General features: G+C 27.3%; 1 protein-coding gene across 5 annotated transcripts in view; it reads right to left on the reverse strand.

Annotated features, from left to right (window-relative positions):
• Positions 1 to 1,071: 1,071 nt before the first annotated feature.
• The window catches only part of LOC105838976 (F-BAR domain only protein 2), a 38,733-nt gene continuing 21,027 nt past the window's right edge, over positions 1,072 to 18,777 (reverse strand). For 3 of the 5 annotated variants that reach the window (XM_012684949.3, XM_028194507.2, XM_012684950.3), the window contains 7 exons: positions 14,637 to 14,736; positions 8,408 to 8,669; positions 7,968 to 8,235; positions 4,551 to 5,031; positions 4,252 to 4,468; positions 3,174 to 3,522; positions 1,072 to 1,781 (listed from right to left, as the gene is read on the reverse strand). In XM_012684949.3, the coding sequence (XP_012540403.1) occupies positions 1,711 to 1,781; positions 3,174 to 3,522; positions 4,252 to 4,468; positions 4,551 to 5,031; positions 7,968 to 8,235; positions 8,408 to 8,669; positions 14,637 to 14,736 (1,748 nt within the window). In that variant the 3' untranslated portion in view covers positions 1,072 to 1,710. The remainder of the gene's footprint in view (positions 1,782 to 3,173; positions 3,523 to 4,251; positions 4,469 to 4,550; positions 5,032 to 7,967; positions 8,236 to 8,407; positions 8,670 to 14,636; positions 14,737 to 18,777) is intronic. The other 2 variants (XM_028194506.2, XM_028194504.2) reach the window with 2 other exon arrangements.

Genomic DNA, 18,777 nt, shown 5'->3' on the forward strand with positions numbered 1-18,777 from the left:
GCTACGTATAAAATGCCTTAACATTAGTCTGTGATGGTCTCGTAATCTAAATGATTGATAAAATTACTCAATTCGTATAAAGTAATAGATGTGACGCATGTGAACAAGTGTGTTATAACTGTAACGAGAGCACGTTCTTACAGGCGAAAACATAAACGTGCTATAATTGCATTATGAAACTTTCAGCGTTTTTTCACGTACAATACTAAGAATCTCAGTTTAAAACATTTAGATAAACGACTCTTCTCGTTCTTGCTAAAATATCTAAAGCTAAAATCCCGTTATCGATACGTCAAAATTGCGTTTTAACATTTGAACGTTCAAAAATACAGAATCGCATTTGATTCGTCTCGCATATCTAACACTTGTTAACGCTTAAAAAAGTATCTCGTTGATTTAAACTCTTTATCTTTACTTCTCTTTACTATTGCTCCTGGTCGTCTCGTTATTTCTACCGGTAAAACATGGTTCTTTATTCACGTTTTATCGTACAACTTACTATTTAATATTATCCTCGTGCGCATAAAAATAAACTAAAAATTAGCGTGCTAGAATCTCTTCGCCGAAAGACTCGTGCATCGCGCGCAAACAATATGTCCCTTTCTTTTCCAAAATATAAACGCTAATATACATATAATATACTTAATCGACAATTATATGTCATTTATATTTCTTCCTCCTTCCGCACGATTATTAACAGTATATAATGTTAACATATTGCATTAAACTAACGCAAAACGTAACAATAAAATAAAATGTTACATATTGTTTGAAAAGATTAAAATTAAAAAATTACTGCGATGTATTTTGATTATGAGGAGAAGAGAGGGAGGGAAGAGAGGAGGGGAAGAGAAAGAGAGAGAGGAGGGGGAGAGAAAGAGAGAGAGAGAGAGAGAGGAGGGGGAGGGGAAAGAGAGAGAGAGGAGGGGGAGGGGAGAGAGAGAGAGAGAGAGAGAGAGAGAGAGAGAGAGAGAGAGAGAGAGAGAGAGAGAGAGAGAGAGAGATTGTCAAAAGACAGAAGTTATTGTGTCGGAAAGTATGCTGGACACCAAAGATTATCACGCGAGGATATTTTGTTTGACAGAAAAGATTGCTCGCAATATTTATTGCCTCCTATCGTAGAAACTTCGTTAAAATAGTAATTATCAGTTTAGCACAGTAGTCTCTAGTACGGAGAATATATAAAAATTAAAAAATATATAAGTTATGTATAAAACACATAGAATGCATATTCATCATAGCATGTTCCTGTATTAAGTCAGTTTTCTGTATCTGTTCGTTCTAATTGCGGAAAATAAAGAATCCGCTTCCTTAACAGTAACGCGTTTAGCGCCGAACACATCGCCTTACCTAAATTGTGTGTAATTATATATGTTCCCATCAAGATAAAATATAATATGGCTTAATGTAAACGAAGACTCAAAACATTCGGCATTAAACGTGTAAAAAAAATAGCGATCGCGTCGACAAAAAGGCCTAAAATACTTCGGCTTGTAAATACCCTTTCTTTATCAATGTTTTTTAATATACGATTTTTACAAAAAGATGTATTTGATCTTCGGCTGATGTACACTTTGGTATCCAACAGGCTTCTCCATGCGTAATCGGTGTATGAACAATCGATAGTCGTGATATGGGCAGTGAATGATCAATCAAGTACCAATATTAAATGGGCTGACTCTCCCAATGAGGCGCCCATTCTGGAAGTCGTCAATCTGCACTGGATGGCGGCGCGGCGTATCTCGAACGTGAATCTGAATCTCCGTCACATATGTATTTTCCTAAAACAATTCAATAAATAGGGAAAGTCATAATTATGCAGTTATAATAATCTTTTCTTTTTTCATTAAAAAGATTGTGTGTAATTATATATGTTCCCATTGTCTAGTCTCTTTATATAATTTGATCAAATTTTGAGAATAAATTCATAATTAAATACATAAGTTAATACACAAAAGAAGGCAATTTTTCAAAAACATTTTCTTGTAATTTTTATGTTAAAATCAAATCTTCATATTTGCCAGTGAACAGCATTTTAGATCAATGTTTCAATTTTATTCAGTATTGTCAAACTAATGAAAACTGTCAATATGGCAAGTAAAAACGTGGGCTGAGGTTTGATGTAGTTCCCAGTGTTATCAGCACGGAGCTCTTTGAAAGTGTGACCACAAAATGTTAAATTTTATTCAATATGTGTATATAACGTATATATCTTTTTTATTGAAATAAATAATGTATAAAATAATGACCATATAGAACCATACAGAAGGTCAAAATTACAAATATAATACAATAAAGTTTTTGAAATATGTAACAGTACTACTCAAATTAAATTGATTCTTTTGTATTATTTGTCACTATTAATGTTACAATACATTACAATAGAATCTTTTAGAAATTAGGATTTTTAACCTTTCACAACATTTGTAATAAAAGCATGTATTACATAAATACGACAAAATTTAGCCATTAAGACCATCACATGTGCGCTAGCAGTCAACTGCTGCGTCCGAAAAAGTTATCAGAAGCATGTAAAATTAACTTGACTTCCATTTTTACACTCAAATAATTCAGTTATTGTTTTTTATCAAAGGCACAAAAACTAATTATGTCAAAAATTCAAATAAATTGATCAAAAACTTTTTTATAAAACATGCATGGTCTTTTTAACGATATTTAAATTGTAAATCTCATCCTCCTTAGATCTTCGTCTCTCGTCAAAAGCGTGGTAACCCTTCTGCGTATTTCTATGGTATGTGGTTTCTAAAATTTACAAATATACAAATTTACAGTTTAACGCAGTAAAAGCAAATTACTCTCGGTGGTTTGCGATTGTCTTCTGAAAAGTAGCAATTAAATGAATTAAAATCAAACGATTTTGATCAAGATTGTATCTCTGGCATAGAGAGCATATGCACAACTCACTGTGTTACGATTGGTATCTAAATTTCACATTTTAGTATAAATTGTAAAAAATAACACCATAGAAATACACAGAGAGACACACTACGTGCGCACGCTACACTTGTATATTCCATTAATATTTTTTTTATAAAATATCTCATTACAGAGACATTATTTTAAATGACACAAAATTATTCTTATTACTCAAATAAAGCTGTTTTTATATAACTAATACAATAATCAACGAATACCTTTTCTAATTAACATACCAGATACAAATTTTCTCTTCACTAAGCTCAATCGATATCCAGAGCCTATAAGCTCAAATTCGATACCCGACAATGTGGTCCCTTCGCAATTGAACTGGGTGAATATAGTGCCTTGATTTCCTGGGCCCCGTTCGAGCTCGACTCGCGCCTTCAGAGATCCGACTCCATTGCTTTCACTGTGCTGTGAAAGCTCTGTGAATTTCCATAACACACGATTCGTATCGGATAGCCACTGTGCTGGCGGTTTACTATTGAACGATTTGAAACCGCCGTCAATAGGTGCCGCCACATGAAGATTCAGCAAAGGGCTTGGCGATGCCATTGCGCGACTGTTGTATTTATAATCGATCTAGAATTTAAATAATCTAATTTGCAACGTCAAACATATCAAGATAAACAAAATTATCGTTTCTTTTGAGCATTTCTTAAAGGTATATTCTCACTTTTTTGGATTTCAAAAATTATTTATCTTGGCACTTTTTAATAGTTTTAACTTTTAGGAAAAGAACAAATTAAAATTAAGATTTACAAAAGCTTATTTACATTTATAAACATTTATAACATAAATTTTTACGCATTTTTCTTGAAATAACATTTTCTTAACTTGCTGCAGCAATAACTCTTCTAGTTTTAATCGAAATGACTCAAAATTTTTAAGTTATATTCATATTTTCTTTCTCATACGACCTATATAGTCAAAGTATAATAAAAGTTCAAACCTTTCAATTATTTTCAGTGAAAAAACTCTAAAAGATAGTAAAAATCAATAAAATTTTTCCAAACATTGTTATAATTATTTTATTATTATGTATTATTGACCTTATGTTTTGTTACGTCTTATGTTTCATCAAACGTTACAATTTCCTTAAATCATAATAACAGTAAGCTGATATTTTTTTGATGTAGATTGACATAATTGCCATAAAAATCTTTTTTAAATTTTGAAAAAGAACATTCAAATATCAAAGAATAAATGTACCAATGTTCAAGTTTACAGCCGCTATATTAAAAAGAACCAAAGTATACAAAAATGGTACTAAAAGTAAGAATGCTCTTTTTAACAAAAATGGTTGAATACCTTGAGATCAGTGTGAGTCGTCTCACACTTCCAATACGCGACTAACTGAAAGGGGCATGAACCGGCACCCTCCTTACACTTGATTTGGTACTTGAGGATGTCCACGTTGAAATACGAGGCCGAAGGATTCTGTTCAGCTTGTCGCCGTAGTAACATAGTTAAGGCACTCATGTTGAATTCGAAGATTGTACTATCGACGGTAGTCTGAGTTGCATCCCTGCAAATTTCCGTAGTTTCCGCCTTTATCAAGCTCTTCCTCTTAATTTAAGGATAAATGTTGTACGATTAAAGTTACTTACATGCTGATGAGTTGATTGTTTGGTAACAATCTTTCCAATCTGTTGGTATTTCTCACGCGGAAGGTCAATTTAGCGGGGCTAGGATTGTTTGCCAGAACCGTGACGATGCCGGCCGGAAACGAGAGCATCATATCGCCGCTTAGCTTCACTTGGCACCGGGTCTCGTCTGTGCCTCGAAAGTAGGAATGCACTATCTCGTGGAACGCCACTGCCAACGGAATAGTGTCGGCTAGGCCGATCGTAAGGGGGGACGGTCCCCGCGAGGAACCCACGCCCACGCCGGCGGTACGAAACTCTAGGCTGGCGACGCTGTCGGCACGAGATATAGTCGCGGGTGACATTCTACCGCGTGGTGACGGGCCTTCTCCTCGACGCGATGGCGGTCTTGGTATCACGATTGATCCCGTCGGTGTTGAGGATGCGGACTGCTTAGGTGGTAAGGCCGGCGTAATGTCTCCAACTTCGGAAAATAAATCTCCATCTAAGAAAACAAAATAATTAAATAAAAACTAAAAAAATAATTATTTTTACACATTCTTGATTCTCTTGTTCCTAATTTCATGTCAAAAACAAAAAATATGTTTTTATTTAGATATATTGCTATATCTCTCCGAGTTTATTATAACAGTAATCGCCACAACCCAATCAGCAAACAATAATTTTTAAACGTTTTTAAATATTTCTAATTATTTTTACATTATTATTATTTATTGTACAAATAATAGAGGAGAAGGTAGTGATATGGCCAGTGCAAATAATATGGCCACCCATATTATCTCCGTTATTAGCTGATGAATTCTAGTAATTATTTACGATATCGTTTGTTTAGTAGCCTACTGTTATATAATAATGCTAATATAACAAAACACAACAGTCAATATTTGTTATAAAGCATTTTTACTTTTAAGAATTTCAAACATTTTTCAAGGTACACTTTAACATTTAATTACACATACTTCCTCGTTCTTTTTCAACTTAACCGCATTATCACTCAAATGTATATACACTTGAGTACTTTCTTATTATTTAACTCTTTATTCGACTGTATATATTTCGAGTTATACAAAATTAAATGATGATATAAGATGTTGTCAATATGACCATCTAAGTGTGCTAGTAATATGATCACATTTTTTTCGAAATCTCCATATCGACAAAATTCTTCGATAAATCGATTAAAGGCTTAATTTAAGGCTTAATTTTTTTAAATCTTTTATATAAAAAAGGTTCTTTAGATTTAAGGTTATTTTATTTAACTTCCATTAAGTGTGAATAAAAATCACCTGTTTCGATATAACAACTTATTTTATATAAATGTATGTTTCTAACAAAATACCGTGACCTTTTTAAACAAAACAAATTTTTTTACATTTATTTTTGTAGTGGCCATATTACCCTCCCTATTTCTCTTTGGCCCATTATGCAGCATATCGTTACATTTTTGTAAATAATATATAATACAATAAATATTTTATAACTTTGAATTGAAAATCTAATGGGCAACACTTTAATAAATATAATCGTAAAATTTCAACTCAAAACATTAATTATTAACGAAGTTATTAAATAAAATATAAATAGGTGGTCATATTACCACCTTCTCCTCTATTTATTTATTTAACATTTGTTTTACATTAATGATTTACATTAAGCTATCTCAATTTTTGTTGATTAATAATTTATTTCAAAATTTAAAATTCAAATATTTATTTACAAAAATATTTATACGATATTTATTTAATACTTATTTTACATTAAAACAAATTATTTGAAATAATATTTATAAAATATTTATATAACAATTTAATGTTAATTTTAATGTTAATATTACTAAATTAATATTAACAGTTTAAAATATTTGAACAACATTTATTTAATATTGATTTAATATCTGTTACATTAATAATTCATTTAAACTAACATATATTTGATAAGTATATACATTACTTTATAGATATATTTAGATAAATTTATATGATGCACACACGCATGCACGTACATTTAATTTCTATACTAACCTTTTCGGTTTTAACAGCAATTTTACCTGTATGATTTTACCCAAACATTTTATTTGCTCTTACACTATCGATTTTTTTCAGCAATTTTAACCATATATGTTATGCGCGCAATTTTTAATTGTGTAAGTAATCACACACTCGTATGTCAAATATTAATTTGCATTAATATCTTTAAATATTAACTCGTATACACAAAAATAGTTTGAATAGTTCTCGGCCCAATATAGAGATATCGAACTGCTATAATTTTTTGCAAGTATGATCCTGATTTTATAAATTATTATTATAACATTATATTTTTAAATGTTTTTAAAATGTTACTCCATAATGTAATATTATAATTTTAGGTATTGGTTGATAGGCCAAAATCGGCACTTTTTACCGGGCCTCTTCTAAAATTAAAAAAAAATGTAATAGAAAATATTACAAAACATAAAAAAATTTATAACGCAATTATAAAGTATTTGTCGAGCTATTCAACTTTTATTCAGAACATTGTTTTTATTTTTTAATAATTTTTTTATTTGTTTTGAAAGAAAAATCGATTTTGTGAAAGAAATGTTTCTCAAACGTGGGAAAGAACATGTATAAAAAATATGTGTCTCTTATTTTGATTAAGAGCATAACAATATTAAAAATTCATCAAAATTAGAGGAAGACACTTCTATGAGTTTTCCTGTACCATCTACATTTTGTACTGTATTATATAAATATTGCATTATTTATGCGATAATCAAATGGTTAATTTGATTTTCTATTTCAATATGCGAATATTTTGTTTTTGTTGTGTATATTGTTTATTAAGATTTAATTATCTCATTAAAAAACTATGTTTTCATTAGCATTCGATAAAAAAATTTTTATCTTGCTACTACATAATTTTTAAACTTCTAATATGTATGTAAAACAAAGTATGTAAAACAAAGATAAAGCACTTTTGCAATAAATCGTGTTAAAGAAATACATGATTACTAAAACACATAATAAATATTTTATATAATTTATTTTACAATCTTGTTATAAATAATTTGCAAAAGATTATTAAAAATCAAGAAATTAGTTTTTTAAATTATATTTGTTAATGACTTTCTGCAAATTGCTCAATAAAAAATTTAAAAAATTAATAAAAATACTTTTACACTATTTTAAATTATTTTTAAAATTGTTTAATAATTTTTTAAGTAAAACTTCAAAATTTAGAATTCTTAATTATATTTAGAATTTCAATTTAATCCTTAATAATTTCTTGATTTTCGTATATATACGTATTCTAATGTTATCTAATTTTATTTGGCATTGCAAGGCCATAAAACTTATTTATTTATATGTTTGACAGTGATTTGACGTATTTATTATCTTCCTGCGATTCGGCAAACGGATAAATTCATTAATAAGGTACCTGTGAATCGAGTATGAGAATGTGTAGGCGGCGCAGATTGTGGCGGCGGTGGTTGCGATGGGGTTGGCGATGTGGAAAGTGGCGGTGGACTCTGCAGCGGAGCGTAAGGGTGGCTACCGGTCGGTGTCGATGCGCTCGATGGCGTACTGCTAGGATTGAACAAGTTTAGGCCAAGTAAATCTGAGCTTGGCTTACCTCCTAATTGCTGTGACACTGACTGAGACCTTTTCATGTGATGATCGGAATCGGTATTCGATCCTCTACGTCCCTATTTGAACATAATGTATTATCAGTAAAATAAAGCAACTTTATTTTTTCTAATAACACGTTAAATATTCCAAAAATTGTGCTTTCTTCCAAGCCATAAAACATATGTTTTGATTGTGAATGGTAATTCACAATGCATGATACACGATTCTTGAGTAGAGAGTACAACTTACTGTTGGAGCAGGTGATAAAGATAAATTTTCCACTGTTGCCCTCAATTCATCCACACTAGCGCTCATGGGTGCACCACCGTTGCTGAGAGGTTTTATTTCCACTCGAATCTTACGTTCCCTCTCGTCCTCCGAATCGGTATCCGAGCTGGAATAGAATCCCTTTTCGTTTTCCCATGGATCCGGCTTTGGTCTGATGCAAAAGCCATCTTCGTCTACCTCCGGCGTTGGTGTTTCTGACTTTCTACTGTCTTCCTTATCTTCCCTATTGCGTTTATGACAAATCATTTAAAATAATATACTTTTATAAGTTTCAGCAGGCCCAGTGCATTATATAATAATTTTTTTATACTAGAAATAAATTTAAATAATAAAATTATTGCGGTTATATGAGCATAATACGTGGGACATACAAAATTAATAAATATTAAATATTCTACTGACAAAATATTAAATATTAAACTAACAAAGAAGTATCGTACATAAATCTATAAATGCTTTCTTTTTTTATAATTATTTAATCTTCAAATATAAATGTATAGATTTCAACAAAATTTTAATATAACTTCACCAAGACGAGAAATCGCCGATGACTAATAAAGATGGTTTCTTTTTCTTTATTGCTGCTACTATTTCAAAATTAATAGCTAAATTGAAGTAATAAAAGTAAACAAATATAAAAAGTTTACTTTGGATGACCACTGATAAAAAAACTAGAATACAGTTCAGACTGTGAGAATGAAAATTAAAAGTACCCAAGTTTTATGTTATTCAATATTTAATTTTCATATTTCAGATCAGTACTTCCCAACCACTATTTTTCCATCAAAATTCCTCCAGTGAACAATTTCCGCCTAAAGTAACTAATATTTACGGGACTAAAGAGACTCTTGTAACTAATATTTATTCTTAAATAGGAGAAAAATTGTACAATGTATGAGGAGAACAGAGAAAGTAAATCACGAACAAGAAATAAAAAGATTTCGTAATGTAAAAGCCATGTGCAAGTTGAAAAGCACTACTCTAGATTATTATATTCGAGAGAAATCAAATAATATTTATATATACAAAGTGGCAATCAAGAAGTTACTAAAACAAAATAGCTATTATTTTAATATAATAGAAATGGACAAAATTAAATAAACATTTCGTATAAGAAACTGGTTATCCAAGAAACACGGTAATAACTTGCGTCAAGTAAATGCAGCATTTATATGATAGCATGATACGTGAACCAACGAATTGTGAATATCTAAGATTATCAGATCTTAACAATTGAACCGATCAAGTTCTGAGTAGGCTCAATCAATAGTTTGAATTATATAAAATTATACTTTTTTCCTCTACGTGTCTTACAAACGGAATTATCGTGGCAAAGTCCAAAATATAAATTTTTCATGTCATCATCGTCGTCACTCAGTTAAATTATACATTTTATATTTTCAACAATAAATTGCGCTACTTATTGCGGCATTTTCTTATCTACAGATTTTGCTAAAACTATATCGACAAAGTTCAGTTTAGTTCAGTTTCCGCTTTCTATTTCATGGAGATGTTTCAATCACTTAACAAAAATCAGAATATTAGAATATAAAAATATAAGCAATAGATCAAATCAAAATTAAATAATAATTAAAAATTAAATAATTAAATAATAAATGGCAAACAATTATATTAAAAATGTTGAAAAATTTGGTCGGTGCGAAATGCGTCCATATGCGCTCGCGCTGGACAAAAGACTCGCATATCAACAGAGAGAGAAAATAAAAGAGCGAGTAAATGTGAAAGAGCAATATAGCATTGAAAGAAGTGTTGACAATGTCGAGAATGAGCAAGATAATCATAAAGCCAATGAGAGAATAACAAATAGATTGAGAGAGATAAGTCTATAATAAATTTAAAAAAGTTTATTAAAACAACAAAAGTGGAGAAGATAAAAAAACTATTGTAAGCGCATTACAATCATTTAGAATTTAGATCAATTATTATAAATATATCGAGTTTTACATAGAAATAAGTGCCTGCGTCTTCTAATTCTCCACATTATATACGAAACATTGAAAATAATATACGTATAAAATATTATTATAATAACTAATAAATTGAAAAATATAAATAAAAAATTAAAAAATGTTGCAAAATAATTGAGATGTGACCACTCTTGAGTTCAGACGTATTACCATTACGAGGGTTACAAAAAAGCTATTTTTTACCAGAATTTTTTCTGAAAACTATGAACAATTCACATCAATCTATGTATACGTAGTAATATACATTTTATTAAAAATTAGATATTTTTGCAAATAAAAAATAATAAAAGTGTTATAGTAACAATGAAAAATCATGTCTGAGCGTATCTGCCCATAAAACCTAGTCACATAATTAACAAAAGTAAATAAGATTATTAATCTACTAATATTATATTATCACTATTAGAATTAGAAAAATAAAAATATATAAATTCTTTCGTTTTATTTTTAGCGTATAAATTATTTGACTTTTGTGATTTTGTAAATGCATTTTTACACACTTTAAAATTATTTAAAGAAGTAATTCAATTTTTATAATCCTAGTTCCGACGATAATCTTTAGATTAATAATCTTATTCACTTTTTTATCTTTAATCACTAAATGTTTACATTTTATAGAAATTGTACATAAAAATAAAAATAATTTTTTATTTTGTTGTGAGATACACTCATACCAAGAATGTCAAAAAACATAAAGGTGTCAGATGACACCAGCCGCGTGCTGATTAAGTCCGGTCTTTGCATCGGACAACGTACCGAGTAATGCCGATGTTGCAAGAACTTGTTCTAATTAATATTAAGTATTTGCGACATTATCCCAATTACTGCTATTACTGTAGGTATGTGCTGTAATGTGTCGCGTTAAAATACGGCCAAAATATAATGGGTTATTGCAAAGTAACATAAGACCAGGGTCATAATTTATAATAATAGCGCTATTTACATCGGAAATAGACAATATATAACACATATTTCAATTGAAGAAATAGTTTAGTTTGTAAAGATTCATGATTCAAAGATCTCAGATTCAAATTCCCTACTAAGACAAGCGTGTTTTTCCAAGAAAATATATAATATTAAATCACTTAATATATTTAATTTCAGATAAAATTATCATATACTATTTCTTACGACTTCTATCATCTTTAATAAATCATAATTGTAAGACCTCAAAGTAAACATTTACTATATTATAAAAAATGTTTTTTATAAATTATTAATAATTTACTTAGTAGAAAAAATTATTTTTAAAAATTAAATTAATATTAACAAAAATTATTTAAAAAATTTATATTAGATGCTAAAATTTAAATATTTATTTAAATTTTAACATCTAATATTGTAAAACTTTCAATATATATAATTTGAGAAGAAAGCATTTACAGATTAATGTTTTAAATGTTCTAGATGTATCTCATATTTCGTAATTGATGAATAATTTATATAATATTAATATCTAATTTATAAAAAATAAAATTTATATTTTATTAAATGTATATATTTACAAAATATATATTGTAATTGATGAATGATTGATGTAATATTATGCTATTTTAGATGAATAAATAAAATATCCAATAATAAAACGTGTCGGAAATTCATATCTCTCTCTCTCTCTAACAGGGCGTATTTAATTTACATTAAAATTTTAAGGAAGTTCTCTTTTCACATAAAATAAAGACTCAATCAAATTTTAAAATTAAATTTGTGATCAATATATAGACATTTCTGACTTTCTCAAATTTCTTAATCAATTTTTGTTAACTCTTTATTGCATAAGATTTACCAGTTCCTTCGCAGTTCTTATGTATTTTATAATTAATTTATGTAACATTTTATACCATTATGTTCTTGAAAGTTGTGTATAAATAAAATCTATCTGTATAAATCTGTATAAAGATCTGTATAAATAAAATATATGTAACCATTTTTTCTTTTTCTTCATCTATTACTGATTCCAAATTTCATTCATTTGCCTTTTGTATGTATGTGCATGTAAAATTTCATTATTAAAATCAGAATTTGTAAAATTGTTTAAAGAAATTATTTATATCTAGTAAAATTATTTAATTTAAACTCTTTCATTTATGATAAATTAAAGAGACCGAGTAGTAGTAGAAGAATACTAAACGCTGCATCAGAAAACGACTTAAAAGTCAGATCTAATTCCAAAATATATAAATCCGTCATTTCGTATTTTTATATTTTGACCTTTAATTTCAAATAAAAAATCTAAAACTTTATATATAAAATATTATATATAAATATACGTAAATAGGCTATAGTTAATTTTTTTAATTTAGCGGTCATGTTGAATCCATCATTTCAATTTTTTAATTTTTACTTCAAATTTGCAATTAATAACTTTAAAACTTTTCATATACTAAAATTCAGCAAAATATGTTCAGCAAAAAATTTATGCAACAAAGAATTAAGCAACTTTCCACAATAGTATTAATTTTATAAATATAAGTTTAAGTAACTTAATTACGAACAAAATATAAGAATTTTACATAACTATACTCAAAAGAAAAATGGATTTTTAAAAAACATTTTGGAATAATTAAAAAAAAAAAAAAAAAAAACAATTTTACATTATTTTTTTCTAAGAGTACAAATTAATATACATAAATTATCATATACAATTTTCTTTAAATATAATATTATGTTATTAAAAATATTGTAATATTATGCTGCTAAAAATTAAAAATAATGCTTGTTACCATATTCAAATAATTATTACAAACAATTCTTTCTCAATTTTTTTCATACAATATTTATTAATATTGTAAAAAAATATTTTTAAATAACATCAACCTTTTTATTGTTTAAAATTTGTTACTTATTATTTTAAAAATGACAAAAGCTCCTCTATATAAACATAAGAAAAATTCATATGACTTTCTTCTATTTTTTTAAGTTAGAGAACTTCCTTAATTATGTACTCTTTTTCCCTTATAGCACAAAGAGTACAGAAACATTGTAGAAATATTTAATTGCAACATTGCAATCAAACATTATAACATTGCAAAATATTGCTATAACTAACATTGCAACAATGGTAAAATATCAACTTTAAGGTATATATTAATACGACTGTAATTTTTCTGTGTCAATTAAAATGTTTTCAATTTAAACAAACAATTTGTGGAATATATATTATATATGTGTACACACACACACACACACACACACACACACACACACACACACACACACACACACACACACACACACACACACACACACACACACACACACACACACACACAAATATGAAAATAATTATATAAGTAATTTTCCAATGCGTGCTATTAACAATGTATTATTATAATAAGTATTATATGTAATCTATTATATACGATAAACTATTATACATATACGATATAAATACATCCTATAATGTGTTAATACATTATTAATAGCGAAATATACTATATCAGTATAACTATTTTTTTAATTTTTGTATTTGTATACATGTCCCACAGATTATACGTGATTTAAATAACGTTGTAATATGTAAAGCTCCTTAGAATTAGAAAAAAAATTTAACATTAAAACTTTGTTATAAACATAAAATTAAATTGTATTTTTGAAAAAAAATTGATACATGTACGTCAAAAGTTGTCTGTTTTCGTGTCCTTCCGTTCGTAAAGTCGCCGATTTCTTATGAAGCAATTATTCCATGCAAACTTTTATTTCACTATTTTTGTCATCTAAATAGATGACGTAAGTCACAAAAAAAGTATTTCTTCCATGACTTCTTAACACATAATTCCGCAAGAGTTAAAGTATGCATATCGCAAGATGGTGCATATACGAGTATAATAATGAAGATAAACGTAGAAAAAGTTAGTTAATCGTAGATAAAATCAAGTAATTGTGTTAAAAAGTCGAGGAAGAAATGCTTTCTTTCACGACTCACACTATCTATTAAAATACAAAAACAGTGCACATAAATATTAATATATAAAATCAAAAGTTTATTTCTGTGTTTAAAATATTGTTGCGATATTATTAAAATCATTGCGTATCTATATTTTAACGTTTCTAAAAATTACATTGCAATATGTAAGATTGCAATGTTGCTGCAATGTAGTAATTCTGTACTTTATAGATCTTTAGAGTACAAATTGATTTTGTCGGGTGGTTCCAAAATTGATTCTACGTGCACTAGGTCTGCTGTGTATGTATATACTGACAGGTCAGACTTTTCTTCTTTACTGCTATTCGTATCCACAAGGTCCTTCTTCTTCTTCGCTTTCTTCTCCTTTCGTTTTTCTCTTCTACTGCGTAAGAACCCTGTTGATCGTGGACGTCCCAAATGTAGATAATAGGAAATGATATATGTACTGCGATGTATGTACTATTACTTAAAGCATATTATTAAATGTATGCTTTATGCATTCTTACAGTTACATATCAAATTATGAATTCATTTTTATCTACGGAATTAATGTATTCTCTAATTTCTTATTATAAATCTACTGATCAAAAGTCTATAAATATACACCTAAAAATAAATTTTAACATCTATTTTTATTATTTGTTACTGTGCAAATAGAATTTTGTACAAAAAATAGCACATGTAACAGGTGCAGAAAGTCGGCTATTTCCCAGGAGAGGAATGAACGCACGAGTCTAATCTATTGCATTCGTGAGCAATATACTTTTTGCACTTGTTACATAATGTACTATTATAATTTGATATTAGCACATCATAAAAATATTTAGAAAAATAAAAAATATCCGATATTGACATTTCAAAAATATTATAGGATAATAGTATTTTTACAACGTAACTAAACTATAAATAAATAAAATTAAAAAAGCCCAAACTATCTAATTGCATTACTATCTACACCAGGTCTGTGCTCCAAACTCAGTTCGCGAGCCGGACGCACGAACTGAGTTCGGACAGGCCTGATCTACACATATATGCATCTACTCAAATATACAGTGTGTAGTTTAAATAAAAACTGGCATTGCTTGTATTAAAAAAAATAATATTAAAAAGTAAAGACCATATGATAAACAACGGGTATAACATTAAACAATTTTTTTAAGCATAAATATTAAAAAACAGAACATTTTGATTTACTAAATCTTCTTCAGTTGTCATTAAATTATACATATAATATATTTATACTTTGGTGCATCATTATAATTTAGTTATGATTTAATGTATAACTAAAAAAAATTCAGTAAGTCAAAACATTCTGTCCTACAATATTTATGCTTAATAAAATTGCTTACATCCCACCTGAACTATTACTTGTCGTATGTCCTTTACTTACTTTTAATATTATCTTACATACGAGCCAAATTTTATATTCATTAATTTATAAAAATACCCTGGTGAAAATTCTTCTAAAAAAATCTTTATGTAATTTTTCAGATTTTTTGTACAAATTTCAAAATTTTTTAGAAAATTTTTCAAATTTTTTGTATAAATTAAAATTCTTTTCAGAAGTATTAAGAAAATAATATTTTTAAAATCGGAATATTTTTGCAGATCAACATGTTTAAAATACTCAAGTAAGAATACTTAGACCAATACAAATTATTAGACACAGATAGAGTTCCACAGGGTAACTCTGGTATTTACGCCACAGAAGTAAAAAAAAGAAAAATAGAAAAAGTGACGTTAACTTGCTTGTAACCACTCTGCTATATGGCTTTATGTTAATATTTAATTAAAAATATAAAGATATGAAAAAATTCTACATCTTTTAGAAATCTTTATGTATATAAGAATCTTAGAACATATTAGAATTTTATAAATTAAAATAATTAGATATTTATATATTAGAATATATTAGAATAATATAAATATAATTAGAATTTTATTGTATATATATGTATATAATTCTGAAGACTTAAAAATAAAATTTACAAATTAAAAATATTGTATTTTTAGAAATAGTTTATTAATTTAAAGTAAAATTCTTTAAAATATTATGAAATATTATAAAACAATTTTTTCACCAGAGTATAATATTGTTAGACTAATATTGTTATATATTGTAGCATTTTGAATAATACATAGTGTATATGTATATTCTTAAAAATCTAACAAGAAATAAAAATTAAAGAATTTATTTTCCAAGTGATCAAAACTTAGCATAATATGATCAAATAGCATCTAATATAGAAATCGACACACGTTATATTAACACTTAACGCACACCTTAGAATATTTATATCCTGCGCATTTTTTCTTTTAAAATACTAAAAACTTGGATAAACAATAATTTCCTTCTTAAAAAAAGTTTGGCATCCAGGAACCAGGTCTAATGCATTGCCGGTTTCGATTGTATGTCCTTCATCCAAGACCTCGAAAATTTACTCTGAGATATAAATAACCTAAAGTAACTGTATAGAGAATAGTCTTCTTCCGCAGCTAAAATTTTTTTGTTATTTATATTTTTAACAATTTTTTATATTGCAAAAATTTTCACAAACTATAAAAAAAATTAAAATTTAGACAATAATTAAGTTAAAATGCGAGGAACATTGTTATTATATTGCGTTGATATATTATAAATAATAATACTTCTTGTAATTATTTTAATGTTTTTATAATGCTGTATTAATATAAAAAATAAATTATTTAAAACATAAATATATATTCAATTTGTATCTATTTATACATAAAATGCGTTATTTTTAGATTTCTGCTCAATTAAACTTTTTAAATAATCAACATTGGAATTTTTTGTTTTTATAGTTTAAAATCAAAATTTTAAGATATAAAAATATTATTCTTTAAGCTATTTTTGTGTTCAAGTTAAATTTTTAGACGAAGGAACATGCATTATTTCGATCTTATCTTGACTATATTATTTTACGTAATTTTATAAAAATTATATATATATATATATATATATATATATATATATATAATACCTTTTAGAGATATAAAGTATATGTAAAAATTACTTAATAATATTATTATATATTTGCAAAATAATAAAAACTAACGATACAAATAATTCATAAGATATAAAGAAACAGAAATGAAGGTGTACATTAAGTGTTAATAACTAGCATTCAATATGCATTTCTAATTAACTTCTACACTCTCTAACGATAATGACATGAGTTTCTTTATAAAAATTAGTTTGTTACACCTGATTTAAGGTAAATATTAAATTATCTCAATTTAAATTGCTCAAAGAATTAAATTGTTCAAAAAAATACTAAAATGAGTTTTAACAGGGGGCTACACACATACGATTTATATAATACATGCATACGAACATTATTAATATGTCAATATTTATATCATTAATATGTCACTACATATCATCACATGCATATAGACACAAATTTTCAGACATTTTGCTTCGTATTAGGTATCCAAGACTAATTATAAAAACTCAACATTATTTCTTCAATTAATCTACACTTTAAATTGCTTTGTTTTATTTAAACAGACTGTAAAATTTTTTTGTATGAAGCAAATTCTAACATAACAATTATAGACATGATATTGAATTAAGAATAAAATCTAAATTTCTTAATTTTTTTTTTCATTCTTATTATAAAGCCAGTTGAATTGTATTAGTGCGTAGAAAAAGATTTTTTAATACATAAGTACAATTTAAAACTGCTTAAAAAATTACATTTGATTGGTAAAACACAATTTTAACGCATTTCCTTAAAGGGAGCTTAAAAACGTCTTATTTTTATCAATTAAATGTAATAATTTTGTAATTTTTCATATGCATTACCTTTACAAATTAAAAAATTCTTTCCCAGAAATAGAATATATTATGTTAATACATATCTCTAATATCAATTTTATACCGGGTACAAAATAATTCTTTAATAAGATCTTTTTTTCTATTTCTTTGATGTATAGCGTCTAGAAAAGTTATTAAGTCATGACAATATTTGCTTGATATAACTTTGCAATAGTTAGAAAATTGAATTCTCAAGACATACAGATTACACAAAAAAACATCAAATTCTTAGAATTAAACCTAGATATCTAATTTTATACGAAAAGCTTATACGAAAAAATGTTAAAAAACTGTCAATTTTAACGGAAAACCTGTATTTTCACCGGTTTTTTATAGATTTTGACCCACTGAATATTATTCTGCTATTAATTTTTGGACAACATGAAGAAAACATTACATTTTTTCAGACTAATGGACGCTGTTTTTACCTTGTCATAAGGCCAATCGCCACAGGACCTTTTATAAAAACGGTAATTAATTCATTGAAAGGAAATAAATAATAGGGAAAGGAAGGTTAAGTTTGTAAGAGAAATTCGAATAGCGCGAGCGATGTACATGTGTTGAATGAGCATACGAGTGTAAGGCTCGGGTCTAG

This window comes from Monomorium pharaonis, chromosome 3, assembly GCF_013373865.1.
Source record: "Monomorium pharaonis isolate MP-MQ-018 chromosome 3, ASM1337386v2, whole genome shotgun sequence".
Classification (NCBI taxonomy): domain Eukaryota; kingdom Metazoa; phylum Arthropoda; class Insecta; order Hymenoptera; family Formicidae; genus Monomorium; species Monomorium pharaonis.